The sequence below is a fragment of the Tenrec ecaudatus genome, chromosome 16 (genome assembly GCF_050624435.1).
Source record: "Tenrec ecaudatus isolate mTenEca1 chromosome 16, mTenEca1.hap1, whole genome shotgun sequence".
In the NCBI taxonomy this organism is placed as follows: domain Eukaryota; kingdom Metazoa; phylum Chordata; class Mammalia; order Afrosoricida; family Tenrecidae; genus Tenrec; species Tenrec ecaudatus.
Window position 1 is genome coordinate 83,289,534 of NC_134545.1, and position 19,725 is coordinate 83,309,258.

The window sequence follows — 19,725 nt, forward strand, 5'->3', positions numbered from 1 at the left end:
TTAGGTGCCGCCGAGTTGTTTCTGATTCATAGTGGTCCTGTGCACAACACAATGAAACGCTACCTGGTCTGGCACCAACCCCACACGGCGATGTTTGAACCTACTGCGCAGTCACCGGGTCCATACTTCTTCTTGGAGGTCTTCCTCTCTTTTGCTTTCTGTTACTGCCCTTCTACTTTACTAAGCATGATGTCCTTCTCCAGGGGCTAATGTCTCTTAGCAACATGTTCAAAGTATTGAAGGCAAAGCCTCACCATCCTTGCCTTTAGGGAGCACTCTGGCTGTACGTCTTCCAAGACCGATTTGTTTGCCCATTTGGCAGTCTGCTGTACGTTGCACGTGCTTGGCTAGCGCCATGATTCGATTCAAGTGCATTGATTCTTCGTTGGTCTTGCTTATTCCTTCATTAGTGTCCGGCTTTTGCACACACAGAGGGGACTGCGAGTTGTCGGGGTGGAGGGTAGCGGCTTAATGTCTGACCCGCAGTGCCACCAGGACACTGTACTGCTTCTCATACGCATTGCCATCTGCTCCAGACCATGTCACCTATTTTCATCTGGAGCGCAGAACATGCTCTCTTGGCCATGTCACGGATAGCACTTTCTCTCAGACATTCTATTTCATTTTCTCCAACCACAGGCAACACCTAGCGTAATCTCTGGTCTGCAGATGTAGCAGTATGGACATTTCACAGCCACGGAACCATAAAATATGCGGCCCTTTGTGACTTGCTTCTTCAACCCAGCATGCTTTCCAGACTCACTCATGTTGAAGCAGGTCTCAGAGCATCATTCTTTGAGGTATATACATAGGGCTGGCACTTCTGTATCGTGTCCTGGAGAACTGCGAGCCTTTTCTAAGCCAGCAGTGCCACGTGACCTCCCCACCAGCAACGTGTGAGGTTTTTTCTAGTTTCTGACCATCCTCAATATCACTTGATGTTGTTGACTTTGTATTATTATTAAACGGAGGGAAGAAGTCCTTGAAGCACCATGAGTAAGAGCTCAGCTGCTAACCCCACTGTTTGGAATCTCCCAGTCACTTTGCTTCCATACAGATTACAGACGGGAAGCCAGAAGGGGCTGCTCGACGCTGTCCTATAGGGTCAGAGTTGACTGCATGGTAGTGGATTAGGTTTGGGGGTTAGGGAGGATGAAGTAGTGTCTCACTGTGATTTTGATTTGCATTTGTCTAATGATTAATGATGTTTGAGCATCTTTTCATGCACTCTTGACTTTTACATACTTTGGAGAAATGTCTAGTTAAATCCTTTTCTCATTTTAAAATTGGATTGTCTCCTTATTGCGTTGTAAGAGTGCTGCGTACGTTTCTGATACAAGTTCCTTTTCTGATACATCATTTTAAAGATTTTACTCCCATCATGTGTTTTACGCATCTTTTCATTGTCCTGATTGGCTGTTGATGAACGAGCGTTCTTCATTTTGACGAAGTCCGGATTATCAATATTTTCTTTAATCACTTGTGATTTTGGCGCCATATCCAAGAAATAAATGCCTCGCTCTCATTACAATTTTACTCTTTTGATTAATATATTCTTATTTAAAAAATATCTATCTTTTTTCCTGATAGCATCCTTTTTCAAAAGCTAATAAAAATCGTTTACTTTTAAAAGTGATAGTCTGTCTATGTTAGGCTATTCTTTTGAGAGGTCGGATTTAGAATTATATTTTTCTTTGGGTATATTGTTTATTTCTCTTATTTTTTCTTCTTCTTTCATGCTGCTAAGTTTCTTGTGTCATTGGCGATCAAGTCTGAGTAACAGATGGAGATTTGTCTTTGCAGCTTGAAGAAAAGTCTCTCCTTTGATGGGGATCACTAGTGCCTGAGGCAGGTTTGTTAGACAACAGACCCCATTCTAGAGAGGGGGTGGGGGTGTCCGGTACTGACACCTTTAAGGAAGAGGATCCTGTACTGAGGACTCTGAAAGACCAAGCCGCCCCAAGAAGTCTTACCAGCTCACTCCCCAATGGTTCCTTCAGGGTTTGGGGGAGATGTCCTGTTTTTATTTGTGTTTAGCTCGAGGTTAGTAAACTTAGCTGACCTTGCTTTGTATGCACAAGGGCGGGCCTTAAAACGACACAGGAAGTGTTGAGCTGTGGGTACAGCCCCCCCCCCCCGCCCCCACACACAACAGATTTTCGTAGAACCTTCGTAACTGGGTCCCCCTGTTGCTGAGCCATTCTCCTTGGGAGATTGTCTATCTTATCCTGGAGCCCAAGCTTTCTGGGTTGGCGCTTCCTCATCTGCTTGGTCCATCAGCAGGCTCCCATGTGCTTACCATCTTGTAAAACGTTTGTAAGACATCTTACTGTCAAAATCTCTCATCAGCTCATACCACCCCCTTCCTTTTAATATTTCGTGTTACAAATCTGTTCTTCATTCCTTTTTTATTGGAATTAGGTCAAGGGTCTTCATAGGAAAGGGAGCTTATGGTCCGAACTTGGCCCTGAACATGAAGTATACCCAAGAGTTCTAAAGCATCGTTCGTCCCTTGGTGGCAGCATTTCCTGAAAAGCACCCGGTGTCCATTTTCGTGAGCCTCTTTTTGGAAAGCTCCTTTTTTTCATTTTAGCAGGCAACGGCATTTGAAAGATAGATGCTAACTGTCTAGAAGGTAGAAGTCATCCTTCCTGAATTCTTCCACTCTGTCATATATCCTCCAAATGATCCATCAACAAATCATATCACATCTATTCCAATTTCTCTCCATCTTCTCTGCGATTCCCATTACCCAACGTGTCGTCATCCATCACCGACAGAGGGCTAGCTTCTTTGCTTCGCCCATTGTATCCCCTACGTTTGTGCCTGCAAATCTCTTTGGTACACAGAAGCTGGAGGACATATCACTTCCTTGAGGAAAACCCCATGGCCTTCTCTTGCTCAGAGCATTAAAATGCACAGTCCCTTGATCGATCGTCATATACATGGTCAATAAGGATCTGGTCTTTGCTTAACTGGGCATTCTCGTCTCTTGCCACTCTCCTGTGGCTCCTTACACCACTGACTTTTCTATTCCTGTGTCTTCACCTTGTTTCTGACTCAAGACTTTGACAGGCATTGCTCCCTCTGCTTCAAAATCTCCTCCCTCTCCTCTTTGGATAGTGACTCCTTCTTATTCCTTTGGTCGTGACTTAAATAAAGTGTTTCAGATGAATCTTCTCTGATCATCTTGTCTAAATAGATCTCCCAGTCCTGGACACTCAGATAATAACCCCCATAGAATTATTTGCAATTTGCAATAATTTCTTTATTTTCCCATTTCCTATGTCTCTCCTTCACTAAGCTCCAGGAGGCTGAGGATCACTTTGAGTTTATTGACCAATAGATGTCCCTGACACTTAAACAAAGGGCCCCACGCCAAACAGATGACCAGTAAATACTGAGCAACATTAACCTTAGCTATAAAGTTGGCTCTATATATAAAGGTAGTACTATATTAAAATATCAGTATAATTTGAGGGCCTGAAAAGGAGTCTCAGTCAATGAATACTTATTTCCATGAATACTTATGACTCTACCTTTTTTTCCTAGTAAGATAAATTTCTACAAATAGTAAGTTTAGATTCTCTTTCTGAAGAATATACAGCACTGAATTCTACATAAGTAAAATTTAAAACATTTTAAAAGACTAAATGAAAAGGAGATAGTAACCATATCCCAATTATGCAGAAACAAAAAGATTATTAACAAGAAAGTAGTTAAGAACAATTATAATAGAAATAAACTTTTAAAATAATAGGTACAATTTTTGAGGTAACATAGAAATACAATGCATTAGAACGACATTTTTACATAGATGATGCTTAACAGTTTACAGAAGTAAAAGAGAAGAGATGGATATAATTAGAGAATTTCTTCATGCTTTTAGATAAAAATCAATGGATAAGAGTAGCCAATTCCCAAATGAAGAAATTAAACAAATAAAACAAACATTTAGTTAAATACTCCTCATAGTCCAGGCAATGGGCTAGTCTCTAAAGACACAAACATTATGAAGATTCTATATCTGTCCTCAACAAACAAACAAACTCACTGCCACCAAGTGCATTCTGATTCACAGTGACCCTATAGAACAGTGTAGAAGTGCCCCTGTGTGCTCCCGAGACGGTTACTCTTTATGGATCGGTTTCACATTCTAAATGAGAAGATAATCCTTTAGATATCTAAGCTAATCGAGGAAAAAAAATTTAACAATTGGTTTGACTGTCTATAACTATACGAACCCATTATACATATCAATTACCACATAGAACCTATCAATTGCCATAAACATTCCCTATTTATATAGCGATTTACAGTGCATAGCAGTTACAGCTATGTATTCAGTTTTCACATCAGGTGAATTCACAGTAAGTTATTGAGTAAGACAGATACTGTTTACAGAAATAAACATTGATGAGATACCTAGTATATTCCTGGCATTATACTATGTTCTGAGGTTGGAGTTTAATCAAGCAGGACCTGATTCCAATTTGAAATCTCTCAAAGGAGGCAGATACGTAAACAAATAAGTTATTATCAATTTGGCAAGTGCTAAAGTAGGAATTCTGGTGGCAGAGTGGTTGCACGTTGGGCTGCTAACCACAAGGTCAGCAGTTCAAAGCCACCAACTGATCCAAGGGAAAAAGATGAGGCTTTCTACTTCTGTAAAGATCGACAGTCTTGGAAATACTCAGAGAGAGTTCTCCTCTGACCTATGGGGTCACTACGATTCAGTATCAATTCGATGGCACTGAGAGTTTCTTTTCTTTTTTAGTTATAGTAGGGAAGTAAGCAAAGTACCATGTGAGGAGAAAGGCAACCAGGAGAGATTCGTCCTGAAGAGGTCAGAGGCGCTGTAAAGAGAGGTGAGGAGAGGTGGTGTAGTGCCTTCCACAATTCACAAGCACACTGATGCACGTGGAGGACCGGTTGTACAGGGTCCACAGCTCCATGTGAGTAGCAAAGGTAGATCAGATCTGCTAGGGCCCAGGGCGCGCGTTAAAGCGCTGGCATTCAAGAGAGAATGACTTGCCATGCTGTTGCAGTTGGAAAAAAATCTTTTGAGAAATCTAGTTACAGACACTTACTACCAGAGAAACCAGTTAGGAGTAACAGGCTGAGCATGAAAATAAACATGAGAAGACGATGCAGGCCGAGTGATACCATGGCAGGAGAAACGATGCTTGACACCTACTGGAGGATGCGAACAAAGGAAAGGAAAGATTGAGCAATAGCCTCTCGGCCTGGGCCTCATGAAAAATGTTATTTGGTCCCCAAAACGGGACCATACGGTCAGCTCTTCTCATAACCGACAGGATTTGACTCTGCACAACTGCGAGGCACCATCCTGCACAACAGAGTAATCAAATTGTAACAGAGCAAATGAACAACAATGGCGATTGCCATGGCTGTGAGATAATGCGAAAAATAATGGTGTTGGCTAAGAATACGGACTACAGTGTGGTCAGCCCACAGAACAAGCAAATCTGTCTCGGAAGAGGGACAGTCAGGATGCTGGCGAGGCTGTCTCTCATATACTTTGGACTCATGACCAGGAGGAATTAGGCCTCAGGAAGGTTATCATGCTTGGGAAACGAGAGAAGGAGACCAGCAAAGACAGAGGAAGCCCCTCAACAAGATGCCTTGATGCAGAAGCTGCATCAGTGGGTTGAAACAGAACGACGATCGTGGGGCTGGCACAGAACCAGGCAGCGTTTCCTTCGGCCGCACGCTGGCTCACTACCACAACCACTGGCACAATGGCCTTAATAACAACGGGGGGGGGGGAGGGAGATATGAGAATACATGGCTGCACAGCAACCTAAAATCATTCTGCAAAGAAAATTGGCAACAAATATAAGAGCCATAAAATTATCATATACTTTGACCCAGCAACCCCACTTTTTGGAATATAACCCAAGGATATAATTGAAAGGAAATAAAAAACCTATTTGTATAAAGATGTTTAGGGCTGTGCTATATATTACAGCCCCAAACTGGAAAGAGCCCAGATAACCAGCAGTGAGGAATACTTAGGCAGCCTTCAGTACATTAATGCAATGGGATATTTTATTGCTATTAAGAATGACAAATATGAGAAGTATGTGGAAATAAGGAAAGAGCCACACGAAGCAATGAGTTAAAAATGCAGAACTCAAAGCGATACATATACAAATGATCACAAGTCTGTAAAATTATATTTGTATAACCGGGAGGTTTGGGCAAGACTACAGAGCTAGTGATTTACAGTGCTGACATTTTTGTTATTGTTAGTTCAAGTTGCTGGGGATGTTTATGTGTTTCTAGTTATATTTCACTGTATATTTGGTATAGTTACATTAAGAAAGATAAATCTTCCCTTTTTTTCTGGCACATAAAAGAAAATAAAAAAACACCCCCCCCAAAAAAAACTCCTCATTATCTTCATTTTTCCTAAACAATTTTCTTTCCTCCACACTCTTGAGCCCCATTTTCATTTTGAGATCCGTGTGGACGTTCCCATCACAACACCACAAGCACACACATTTCTTTCAGCTCTTCTTTACTACTGCATCAACATTTCCTGATTTATTCTTGACAAACTTGCATCGACAAGTTCACATTTATACCAAGTTCACGGCTGAGACGCCCTAACAGCATGCACATTGAATCACTAACTGAGGGAAGGACTGAAATGGCCTCTCAGCCTGAGCCTGAGTCGGGGCAGAGGCTTGTTCTTAAGTATGGCTTTTTAAAAAAATCTTATACCTATAGAAATATTTGGTTCTTAGCTCTGATTTCCAGCGGAAATCCCATCCCCTCAAGGAAGGCCATTCGATCCTTCATAGGGCTTTCTGGTGATGTGATGTGCTTGGCTGTGCACCCAAAAGTTGACCATTCACCCCTCCCCAGAGACATCTAGTAAGAAAGGCCTGGGAATCTATTTCTGAAAAAAATCAGTCGTGGGAAAGCCATGGGTCAGTTCTCTGACACACGTGGAGTTGCCATGCATTGAAATCCACCTGGCAGTCACTATTTAAGTGTCAAGGTCTTCTGTCTTTGGCTATTTGCTTCTTCTTTTGGCTATCGAATGTTTCCCTTCTAGATAAGTCTTATTCTCTCTCTCTCTCTCTCCCCTCCCTCCTGCTCTATCGTGGTGGTTGTTCTTGAGTCCCAGGGAGTCAGTACTGGCTCACAGACAGCCGATGAGCAACAGGGCCCAGTCTTGTGCCATTTGGACAACTGGCCTTATGTCTGAGCCCGTTAAGAGGAAGAACATTTCGTTAACTTCCTTGTTCTCATAGGCCCTTCTGTCAGTCTTTTCCCTTCACAGTAGACATTCTCTTAAGAGTTGTTTAAATTATTTCCAATTCCTCACCTCCTGTTCGCTCTTGAAGCGATTGTTTTGCTTAAGTCACCAATTACCTTGTTGCCAAATCTACTGTTCCTTCCTGGCCTCTGGTGACTTGACTTCTGACTCTCACAGCATCATGTCCTCCTTACTGAAAACTCGTTTCTCCTCGTTCCTGTGACACCTGTCTCCTTCCTCGAACCTCTGAAGTCACTCCTTTTTACGACATCTCTGAAGGCTGCAGTTCCTCTGGGTTCTCTCCTAAGCTCTGCCTCCCGCCCCCCCATTCTCTATCCGATCTCATCGACTCTCATCGCCTTAAATACCATCTCCATGCTAACGACATCCAACGTGAATATCTCTAGCACTGATTTTGCCTCCATGATACAATAGACCTCTCCAGTAAAATGCACTCATAGTAAACATAACCTAAAATCAAAAGTCATGGTTTTCTTCCCAGAACCAATTTACCCCCTAAATTTTTGCCTCCTCAAGTGGTGGTACCATGTGTGCAGTTATTCATGTCCCCCGATGCAACATCGCCATACCATTAGATTATCAAACCAAGCAGGCTCGACCCCTGACAGCACCGCACTACCTGGACCTTGGCCTCTTGCCTTCTTTCCATGCACTAAGACAGCAGCCGTCTCACTGGCTGTCCAGATGGCTTTCTCTCTACTCACTTTCAAGAGTAGATAGGACATACTTTTTATATATAATGAGTCAAATTATTTCCCTTACAACTTAAAAAAATGAACACCTTCCCCACTCAGAAAAGATGCTCAGCTCTTCACCGTGGGTGTAGACGTATGTAGAACGCTCTGTCACCAAGTGCAGTTTGACTCGCAGCAACCCGACCGTCACCGTATGAGGCAGAGCAGAACTGCTTCCAAGAGGGTCTAGGTCTACATGTCTTTACAGAAGTAAATAGCAGCATCTTCCTCCCACAGAGCGGCTGGTGAGTGAATCTCTCCACTCGCCCTCAGCAGCCCCGTGCCCAGCCAACAGTGCTGCCAGGGCTTCTGAATGATGTTGTTGTTGTTGTTGACGATGCCTTCGCCCATGCATTTCTTTCTGCCAAGAACATGAAATACTGCTCTCTACTCTCTGTACCTTGCTACCGCCTACTCATCCTTCAGTTTGCATAACCCTTTACATGGCTTATTTCTGTAAGGGGCTCGTTTACAACTTCCCTTCTGTGAACTCAGTAACTCTCCAGCCTTTATAAGCAGTCATAGCACGATGTCTCTCCCTGTGAGAGCGTAGTTTTAAGACGATTTGATCCATGCCGGTTCCTCCTACTGTGTTGTACACTTCACACAGCAAAGAGAATATGTTTTTTGTTCACTATCATGTTCTCAATTCTTAACATTGCATTTGGAATGTAGTATTTGGAACATAATTTCTTAAGAAATATTTGCCGAATGAATAAATTCTTGATACATGGTTGTGTATCAATCATGTGGGTCCCATAGAAATACATTAATGAAATCATTTTTAAAAAGGACAATCCAAAGATAATAGCTATGTGGACTTGGACGGTAGAGTTGTTGGCTTTGCTTTTCATGAACCTCGGACTGTGCCTAAAGTTCGACACAGATGATTCTTGCCACTTAACTATAACAGGTGACATGGCGTCCAGGTGGGCATAATAGCTATGTGTTCAGATGCTAAGTAAAAGGACAGCATTTGGAACTCACCACAGCTCCCAGAAGGAAAAGGAACATGGGGCTCTGCTTCCATAAAGATTACCTGTTACCCTTCCGTCTCTTCTAACATGCCATGACTATATAGCGAGCAGAGGAGCACCGCACTGCACGGTTGCCAAGGTGATCATCTTCATGGAGGCAGACTGCCACACCTTTGTGCAGCGCAGTGGCTTTTGGCCTGAGTGTCTCACTATGCAAACAAAGATGGCCACAAAGATGGCAGCGCAGGGAACCTCAAGGGCTGTTCTGCTCCGTGCTAATGGGTCAGCATGGATCAAAACCTACTGCCTGAACCACAACAACCACAGGACGACATCAACTCCCCATCTCCAGCTCTATCCCTTCTGCACAGAGCCATTTCAAAAGTTCAGGGAGACTTTGAAAAGGCAAAGAGGAACCCAGAGCGGTAGTTATGGGCAGGAACTTAGAATTGTTCTGTTAAAAAAAAAAAAGAAAACAAGCAGTATTTCATTTTTGTTCCTGATAGAGAAAGAGGAAAGAAGAGAAGAGTGGGGAAAAGGAAGAAGTTGAGTATGGGCCCGGGGACTCGTTACGAACTTGGAGATCGCCTACAATTAAATTTCAGGTTATGAATGCTATTGTAATCCAAATCTTATTATTCCCATATGCAATCCTGTGCTCAGTGAATTAGCTAGAAAAGGACCAAGCCACTCACCAGAAAGCGGGTGAGCGAGAGTCCCAGGGGCCATCATGGAGGCAAAGGGTTTTCTTTGCTCAGATAATTCTGTTGACAACTGCTCCTTGCACTTCCCTGCGCACTGCCTCACTCATCTTTGAACCGGAAGCAGTGGCCATGGTCCTTCAGAGTGTGCCATGTAAGAGGTGTGCTTTGGTGCGTACCCTGTGTTCCAGATGCATTCCTGAGTCTCTCCACCTCAGTTTCCCCCACCCTTCCCTCTCCAGTTCCATAGTGACTCTTTCTGACCATCCTCCTCCTGCTCCCCTGACAATGTATCCATGGTCAGATACATCCTCTGACCCTGCATGATTGGATTTCACCTGCATGGATGTCACCTATAAGCAAGTTTAGCCTAGCCCACCAGCATGATTGAGGCAGATGTTTTTAAAATTATCTAACTTATAACCAGAGCTTCAAATCCAATGAAAATTAAATAAAGCAAGTGGTATCAATTGTTCAAAATACCTGCTCTGTAGGTTACCGGTTAACTTTTGTTATAATATGTTTATATTGCTTCCCAACCTTTTAAAGATGCTTCACTGCCAGGACTGGTGAAACTTTACTTTCTGTAAGAGTTTATAGAAATAGAGTGGATATTTTTCATTTCATTTAAAAAATACAAAATAGTACCTAAAATGCTGCTATAGTATGGCAGTTGGATGATTTTATGTCAACTAGGCCACCAGCCGCTCTTTGGGAGAAAGATGGGCCTTTTACTACTGTAAATAATCCCAATCTCAGAACCTCACAGCAGTGGTTCTGCCCTGACCTATAGGGTTGCTATGAGTTGGCATCAACTTCACGGTGGTGAGTTTGGAGGGGGCTTGGGGGGACACTCCTAGCGAGGAGTGAAGTCAAACCTGCTAATCAAGTGGTAGCTTGGGGGCACCTTCTTGTGGCTGTGCCCTTTTGTAGGTGAGGGAATGACTCTGGGAACTGTTTCTCTCGCTGCCACGGCACCTTCCTCCTAGCTGGGGCTTCCTGGGGACTCTGTGCCCGCCTCCAGGGGTGCCTCATGTGGGCCACCTGACCCAAACAGCACCCACCCATGTTTCCATCAACTTTAGATTATAAGCCTCTGCACTCAGCTGCTGGCCTGTGACCTCCCAGCATCCCTTGTCACCTGCTGACGTCAGTGGGGTGCATCTGAAAGAGACCTGGGGGTGCAGTGGTCATGCTGGGCTGCCATGGAAGCCACCGGCCAGACCTTGGGACGAAGACAGGGCTTTCGACTCCTGCACTTAAGTCTCCCAAACCCAGAGGGGAAGGCCACTAAGCATCAGCATCAACTCGATGGCAGTGAGTTTGTGTTCCATGTATGTGAGTCTGAAGACCAGCTGGCTAGCCTTGGACTTGCGGACCTGAGTTGAACTGGGCTGGGATGCCTCCTTTTGATAGGAGATTATTTTTCGACATAACGCTGATTCTTACACATATATCAGTCTGACTAGATTTGTCTCTCTAGACAACCCAGCCTAACACATACAGTCAATGTGTTTTTTCAAACAATACATCCTTTCTCACCCATCCTGGAGACTGCATATCTCTCCCACCCACCCCCACCCCCACCCCCACCCTCTTCTGACTGAGGAAGGCCTAAAGAAACGAGGGATCGTTCCCACGAGTCTCGGCTTCAAAAACGGGAAAGCCACATGGAAGAAGAAATGCCTCTGGACTGCGTCAGACCAAGAAAAAGAACTCGCACACAAAGAAACAAAACAAATGCATTAATCCATGACAGTAACAACATTGTCTTGAGAACAGCTAAATTGTCTGACCTACCCATCAAGCATGGCGATGACGTTCTTCCTGGGCCGCCCGATGTTCGGACCATACAAGCTGGCTCTGGAGTAAATCCGGATGGGCTGCAACAGGCTCTTCAGCTGGATGTAATCCTTTCCCAACTGGCTGCCATTCACTGCCCGGCCATGCATAGTTCGATAGTTATTTGGCTCTAGATTAAAAGCAGACATGTAAGTCAGAGTTGAGAAGGGTGAGGTACGGCCAACCCTTTCCTGTTCACAGATCGCTCTACCTTGCTCTTACACTCAGGAATGAAATAACTCAAGAGCTCATTTAACTCGAGGGACCGCCTTGGTAATCAGCGTAAGAAAAACAAGACAGCAAGGCAGTCTTGTCATTCCATTCCTCTGCCAAGCGAATCTTCACCGAAGACCTTCTACCTAATAAAGCAATCTTCACGAGCAAGCAACTATATCGATTTGCAGGCGCTAATTCCTAATGAATGTAAAAAGGGAAAGTAAGTGTCCTAAAGATGATCATTTTACAAATAAAGTTAGAAAAAAACGTATGTCCAATATTCGCAACATGTTTGAGTGACTAATATCGAGTACAACTTTTACGCTTCCTTCCCCTCCCAGTTGCCATTCACTTTGTAGGTGTAAACAAGCAGAAGCCATGATGCCAGTCGCTCCACTTTCGGATGAGGCCGAGTTGATGCGGAGCAGAATACAAGTCCCAGAGTTGTCCAACATCTCAGGTAGCTGGAGTTTCCAGTACTCACAGAGGCAAGCAACAGAGCGACAGAGTAGCAAGGGATTGGACAGAGATGGCCCCTAGAAATCCAGGCTTAAAAATTAAAACCAATTTTTTTTAATGAGGTGATGTTAGTAGCAACATAATTCAAAGGAGACAAACTCGACAGAATTATGTCACTAAACAAAAAATGGCTTGACCAAATAGAGGCAAAACAATAAGAACTTCTGAGTGGAAGGATTCAGAATTCAGATTCACTACGAGGTACAGTTTTCATTCAAAAAGTGTGAGACAGGCAAGTAAATAGGAAAACCAATTCAATTCAAACTGCATTGTGGGAGCCAGATGGGGAACAAAGCAAATGAGGGCCTCAGAATGCCGCCAACCTGCTAAGAGGACTGAAAAGCGGGGTAAAGAGTCCAAAGAGAGTATGATGTTGACTCATCAATAGATGCAGAGAAAAGTCATTGAAAAAAGATTCTTACATTTTTTTAATCCAACACCTATTCTTGATAAATATGCTCAACCAGGCTGAGCAGCAGGAAACGTCCTCTGCCTGCCAAAAGTCGTCTGAGAGAAACCTACAGCTAACTTACAGCTCAGGGTAGAAACCCAGTGCTTACCCTCTACACTCACGAGGAAGGCAAGGGTGTCTCCTCATGCCACAAATAGATTTTTTACTGGCCTTTCCAACTGAAAGGAGGCAAGGAAAATAAATACAAATTTGAAAGAAAGAAGAAAAATGGCCTTTATTCTCATAAATGTTCCTGTACATAGGAAAATCTAAGGAATTCACACACATGCATGTGTGCATGCACATAAGCACACAGATGCACACACACACACACACACACACACACACTTCCAAATTCTAAACACAAGTTCAACAGGTTGGAGAACACAAGAACAACATAAAAAGCTTATTGTATTAGTACAATCCAAAAATGAAATTAATAAAATAATTCCATTCACAATTGCAACGAAAATAATAAAATTAACTATCAATTGAGCAAAATAAATACAAGACTTACATACTGAAAACTAAAAGAAAATTGCAGAGAGGAATAAAAAAATCTATATAAAAATTATTATGGATTGAAGGACAATCTTGATGGTTCAAATGACAATTCTCCCCAAATTAATCTATAGATTCAGTGATATTGTTAGTAAATCCCAGGAAACTTTATTGCAGAGTTAACAATCTAATACTAAAATCTATATGCAAGTCCAAAGACCCTCGGATACGTACAACAATTTGAAGAAAATAAAAACACCAGTGGGGGCTTTAGACTTCCTAGTCACAAACCCAAAGGCAAGAACTGAAACTACACAACTTTATGATTCTCCTGCCTGCTGGCCACCCTGAGAGCTGTCAGAGTCCTGCCATGTGTCCACTAACCTTGCATCCACATGACTTTGCATCCACCAGCCTGTAATCTCCCCGAGTTCTGCATCACTGCATGTGACTGCGTGCTTTTGAAGAGTGACTTATGAACTAGTATTTGACTTATGAACTTGAGTTGGACTAGGCTGGGAAGTCTTCTGTTATATAATTACTTCTTGATCTTAAGTTCTTTCTTACACATAAGATTCTACCCTCTGTAAATACAGTCCTCTCCAAACTCTGGGTTACCTGCCTAATGAACAGGTTTCAGTGTGCTTAAAGTAGGAGATTAAACTTTTACTTAACTAAAACTGTTATAGGTGTGTGTGTGTATACAAACACACAAACACACATCTACATAATCAAAATGGGGGGAATAGTAACCCATAAAGTACATGCATACATTTGTTTACCCAAACATTGAATAAAATCTTAAAACATACTGTATAAAGGCTGGCCCTTGAATGACTTCTCGTGTATAAGAGGCTACACTTTCTAAGGTAAGAAATTTGATTTCCCTCAGAGGATATCATGGTACTGAGGCATGTGACGTGGAGCACTGAACTCTAACTGAAATCACAAGAGATTAGCAGGTGAATGAATAGCGAGGTGTAGCAATGAATATATGACACGGATTCAACAGTTCATTATAGTAGCTTATGTCTGCTCTATGAGAAGTCTTGGTGGTGCTGTGGATTATTCTCAGGGCCTCTAGCTCCAAGGTCAGTGTCCAAAAGGGCCATCCACTGTGCAGGAGAAAAGCTAGGCCTTCTGACTCCATGGAGATTCATCATCTCAGGAAGCCCGTGAGTCAGAACAACAGTGAGCTATGCCTGATATGTGGCTAACACACTTTTCACCCTACAGTGTACTGCAGTGGCCACTCAATCAGTGGAATGGCTTTATGCCAGAGCCTGTGTGCTGTGCACAGCTCTCTGAAGAATAAACACCACCTCAGTGGAAGAAACTCGGACTAGCATTCTTACTCGGGACTTTCAGATTTGGATTCCCAGTTTCAAAATTCCTCCATTTCTTCCCCACTTTAGATTAATCAGTGATTAATAAAAACCCAAATAATTACAATTATCGTCTGGCATGCACCAGTAACAAAGGTTACAATTTGTGGACATTTAAGGAAGCATTTCATATCCACAGAAATCACTTCATGTTTTAAAAAAATCTCAAATCCAAAAAATGTCATTCTTTTCATAGGATTTAACATCCCAAACGTCCATAATCTTCATCCCAACATAGGGTTTCCCTTGCCCTCATGGTCCGTGGGATAAAGACGAGGTTTCAGATTCCCACAAAGAAATGCAGTCAGAGAAACCCACAGAGGCTGCTCCACTTTGTCTTAAGTAGTTGCTATGAGTGGCAACTGATTCAATGGCAATGAGGCGTCGATGTTTTTTTGTGTGTAGTGTGTAGCCCACACTATTCACCGATTTCAAAGAGAAACACAAGGAGCACAGTCTCTGGAAGTTTAGCTACTCTAGGAGAAACAACCCAAAATGCCCACGTTCAGTTTGAGATCCCTGATTTCCTCTAGCGATAATATATTTGTTAACAATGTGTAGGTGGAAGGGAAGACGAGTGATGAGCGAACCGACCAGTTCAATCCTCTCTCCCGAAATTTCAAAAAAAGATAAAGTTACCGGAAGAAAGCGGATAGAAGATTGAAGAAAAGGTCTAGACCAGGAGGATGAATACCCGGATTTGGGGGTGGGAGAAGATGCTGGGTATAAAAACTGAGTAGTGGTGTTTAGAATGCTTTGAATACCATGAGAAGGAGGATTCTGATTGTCGGAAAAACCAGCAGGAACAGCAAAATTTGTCTCCTTCAAATCCTAATTGGTAGGATGATAAATATCTCTGGGTTGGGCAGATTGATTACTAACGTCATAGCAATAAATAGTACTATTTAAAAGGAAGAGAATCCAAACCAAACCAAATAAACAACCAACTCTACTCTTCCTGAGTACAGGCTTTTTACACACACACACACACACACACACACACACACGTCACCTATATCCATCTGCCTTTGTCAGAAATGTTCACAAAAACATTACCAGGTCATTTCCACTCCACTGGATTTTAAATGCCGACATGCGGTTACTGCCCAATCCACGACAGTGCCTTTTCTCCTTCTCAGAGATGCTCCTACGGCGACTAGATGTTGTGCTTGTGGCCAGAGATGACTCTGACTCGTGGCAACCTCAGATAGTCACCTACCGTGGCGAAACACAGCTCCATTCCGTGCCATCTTCATGGCCACTGTCATGTCGGAGCCCATCCTCCCAGCTGCTGTGTAGCGGGGTTCATCGTTGAGCAGGAGCAAGAACACTATTCGGTTGGGGTCCATAAGATTTTCATTGGCAACGTTTGGAAGTAGATGGTCAGGTCTGTCCTAAGCTCCCCGATCTGCCCTAAGCTACACGCTCCACGGAAACTTGTCTACCGTGAATGACCTTCCTGTATTCAGGCCTAGCTCCCAGCATCGTGGGAGTATACAGGCCACCACGGTATGACAAACTGGACTTGGTGGCACTAATTCTCTCATTAGCTCGCTCTTCAAACTAGTTCGTATCATTTGAAGGGTGCGGATGGGGAAAGATTGGTTCTCAGCTGTCTGGAGCATCCAGATGCCTATAGAGAGCAAGATAAATAATCTTCCTCCACTGGCGACACATTCCAATTGGGCCAGCTGGAGAGTCATGTAGTTCAACCAGCTGCCTCGCTCAGACATGGCAACTCCAATCCCTTGGAGGCTTGCTGTTTTCAGTCATCTGTACTTAACTTTCCATTGCTGGGGGCTGCTCTGTGCCTAACTGGGATTTTAAAGAGAATGGTTCTATTTAGGGATCATGCTATTTTACAAAAGAAAATAAAAAAGGCTTTAAGCGAGGCAGGTAATCTCCAGTCCACCAGGGCTGCCATCACTCGGGGACTGTCTTCTACTCTTGTTCTAAATATCGTCCGTGATGGAGGCCTCTTGGCGGGAGGACTAGAACTGTGCTGAGTGGCGTTTGCCTCCGGAGCAGGGAAGGTTAGGTAGGTTGCTGTGAACAGATATAAAATGCCAAAGCCTGCCAAGAGGCTCGGACTAGCCGCAAGGAGGCAGAAGGATCAAGCAATCACTGTGCCTCCTTCAAAGCTGATCACAGCACTCCAGCTTTGGCTGTGGGATATGTGCGGCCCAGACTTGTTGAAAGATGACCAGTTTCAGACTGCCCCAGTGATGCTTCCTACTGCCACATGCCCTGCAGCTCAGCTCCGTTTCCATGTGGCCCGTAACTCCCCTCAGGTTCCCATCTTTGGGTTACTGGAGACAGGAGAACAGAACTGCTGTTTAGAAGACCCACATCCCTTATCATCTTATTATGAGAACTTCACATTCCAGAACGCAATAAATGCACACACGTGCAGGCGCACACCCACATGCACACACACGCTCACAGTTCTATGATTTAATGGGACCATCCATAGCAATTGCTGGACCTAGTGCAAAATGGGAAATATGAAAGTCTTGTTTAAAAAAAATCAAGAAGAAAGAGAACCCCTTAACAACCGTTGGATTGTAGAGTTGATGGTTTGAAATGTAATCCCCCCTCGCAATAAAAATAAATGCATATATTAAAAAAACAGTTCAGACTTTTGAACGAAGCATGAGGCTTTTCTTCTACAATTACATGATGCAAAATTCCACGCATTCAGCCCTAGAGAAATGGTCTGAGAAATGTTGGCTATTTTTAACATGTCCTTCATATGGACCCATGAATTCTCTGTCTTTTGTATGTTTATGTTCAAGAATCTTACCCACACGTACTGTGTAGCAATCTCTAAATAGATCTGACCCAAAGCTATTTTTGAATGTTTCCTTTCTGAGGATCCTCTTGCAAAGCCAATGCTCCCCAGAGCACATACAAACCCCTCGCGAAATGGAGATCTTGACTGGGCGCGCAGATCTGTCTGCCTGAACATCGCGTACGTAGTTCACCATGGACCCAGTTGCCATCTCCCCAGGTTGGGAATGAGATCACCAGGGATCACTGGAGATGTGAGTAGGGTGAATTCACTCGCACCTCCCCCCCCCTTGTGGTCTTTCATCATTTGGTAGGTCAATTGAGGCCTACCATCTCAAATCTTTTCTGGGCAGGTGTCTTAGAGAGGACCTGACTGAGACTATATCCCACTTCATGTTGTCATTTCAGAGCAAAACCGAAAATTCCTCACTTACCATTGCCCAGTTCCCAAGAAATGTTGTACTTTTTGCTGGCGCTGTACTTCAACAGACTGAGGGCGCTGGAACTGTCCCAGGAGTTATTGGGATTGCGACGCAGTGCGTTGAGAGCGAATATCAGGTGGAGTCCGGAGCAATCAGCGAAGTTATACAGTTTGTCTAGAGACCTGGCTGGGAAGAAACAGAGAAAGGCTTGTAACTTTCAAACCAGTCTTACATCCAAAGGAAAACATTAGCGACTATGAAAAGTCTGTCTATTACCTTCCTGTTATAATAGGGAATTAGACAGACTTCCAAAAGGGTGTGTGCTTAAGTTCGGGGTGCATTTCCAGTGATTTTAGGAAGCAGCACTTTTCTATGTAGGGATGGTCGATTGGCCACCCATTCCGGTCCACAGTATGCTTTAAAACATTTAGTGGTTGACATTTAAAACTGGGACTTTACAAAGGCACTGGATTTGTAGTCTTCCTGAAAAAGTCAGGAGTTCTGACTCCACCGGGCTTGCATTCCTCTCGGACAACAGGGTGCAGTGGTATCAAGGGACAAGAACAGGGCAGGCCACTGGTTGGGGAGTCTTGGGAACTAGTTCAGCCACCAGGCACATCCCACACAGTTCACACAAGCCCTTATTTCCAGTGTTTTCGAATATGGAAGCAGCATAGTCCAGGACATCAGCTCTGTTAACCATCTACCCCACGGTTATCCCGTTCCTTCTTTCATATTGCCACCAGTCTGGTCGGGCTCTCATTCTGACCTGCATGACTGCGCTTGCCTGCCATTCATCAGTGTCTGCACTTGCCTAGCTACTTCTAGATTCTTCCTGTTCTTCCCCCAAATCAATTTCCAGTTCACTCACTGGTCAAAATCGTACTGAATCTTCAAGATCTTTTTTTTCCTCTTGATTTTATGTTCAAAGTCCAGTCTCCCCACAAACGTAGGTCACTCTGGTGCTCCCAATGTGTTCTTCTGGTGTCGTCTATTCTGTGATGTTTATTATAAAGCCCCCTGCCCAGTGAGCTGTGTTCTAACTTCCCTCCTCGCTTGGCATGCCCTAATTCGTCTTTTAAACATAGCGGATGGTTACTGAGGTAGTTAGTTTATTGTGCCAACCTGGCCGATAAACACATGTGGGGTTCATTGAAGGACAGAGGGATAAATGGCTCGGTGAACCTCACCTTTCGAGTTCTCGGGTCTCTTGCTTTCTGATGGTTGGACCAGGGTACAGCTGCCTTAACCAGTTCCCTGCTTCAGCTGGCAAGGCTCACTTCCTGCCAGACATCCCCAAGGAGAAGCCACATGGACCTACCCTGATGCAGCCCTGGGTGCTGGAGCAGCCATGTGGAGACCCCTGCCAGTGCTGAAATGCTCACACATTCACTGATTCAGCTTTCCTCCTGCAGTCGGCATCATAGTGTTTTGTGAGATGGAGGAGGATTTTGAGGATTGGTGTCGGACACATGGGTTAATGTTAGACTCATGGGCTTGGGCAGCACTGGTTGGGATGTTTTCTTGATGCACACTTAACCTTTATATAAAACTCTCTTATACATGAGTTTCTGTGGATTTGTTTCTCTAAAGACCCAGACAAGCACAATGATGGACAGGGGGTGACATGATCTTAGTATATATTATGAGGTCCTGAAAGCCGAGTGTCTCGAACGGGGTTCTGGGAAATGCGAGAGCTGCTCAGAGGTCACTAGGGGCTCCTCAGGGGGTGCTGTATGGTGACTTACACAGTTTTGTTATCGGTCTTCCAGACCCGTAAGGTAGGACCGGTCGTTCAGGGAGTCCATTATCAAGTTTTGAAAGAGTAAACGGTGTCAGGGGAGAGGAGTAAAGAGGTGCTCTTTCCGTTTTTTA

The 19,725-nt window shown here is 43.8% G+C and overlaps 1 protein-coding gene across 1 annotated transcript in view; it reads right to left on the reverse strand.

The window, feature by feature from the left end:
* The window catches only part of HPSE2 (heparanase 2 (inactive)), a 687,528-nt gene that overhangs the window by 257,661 nt on the left and 410,142 nt on the right, over nt 1-19,725 (reverse strand). Inside the window, exons 4-5 of the mRNA XM_075533453.1 lie at nt 17,863-18,036; nt 11,525-11,696 (exon numbers count right to left, since the gene is read on the reverse strand). Coding sequence (XP_075389568.1) covers nt 11,525-11,696; nt 17,863-18,036 — 346 coding nt within the window. The remainder of the gene's footprint in view (nt 1-11,524; nt 11,697-17,862; nt 18,037-19,725) is intronic.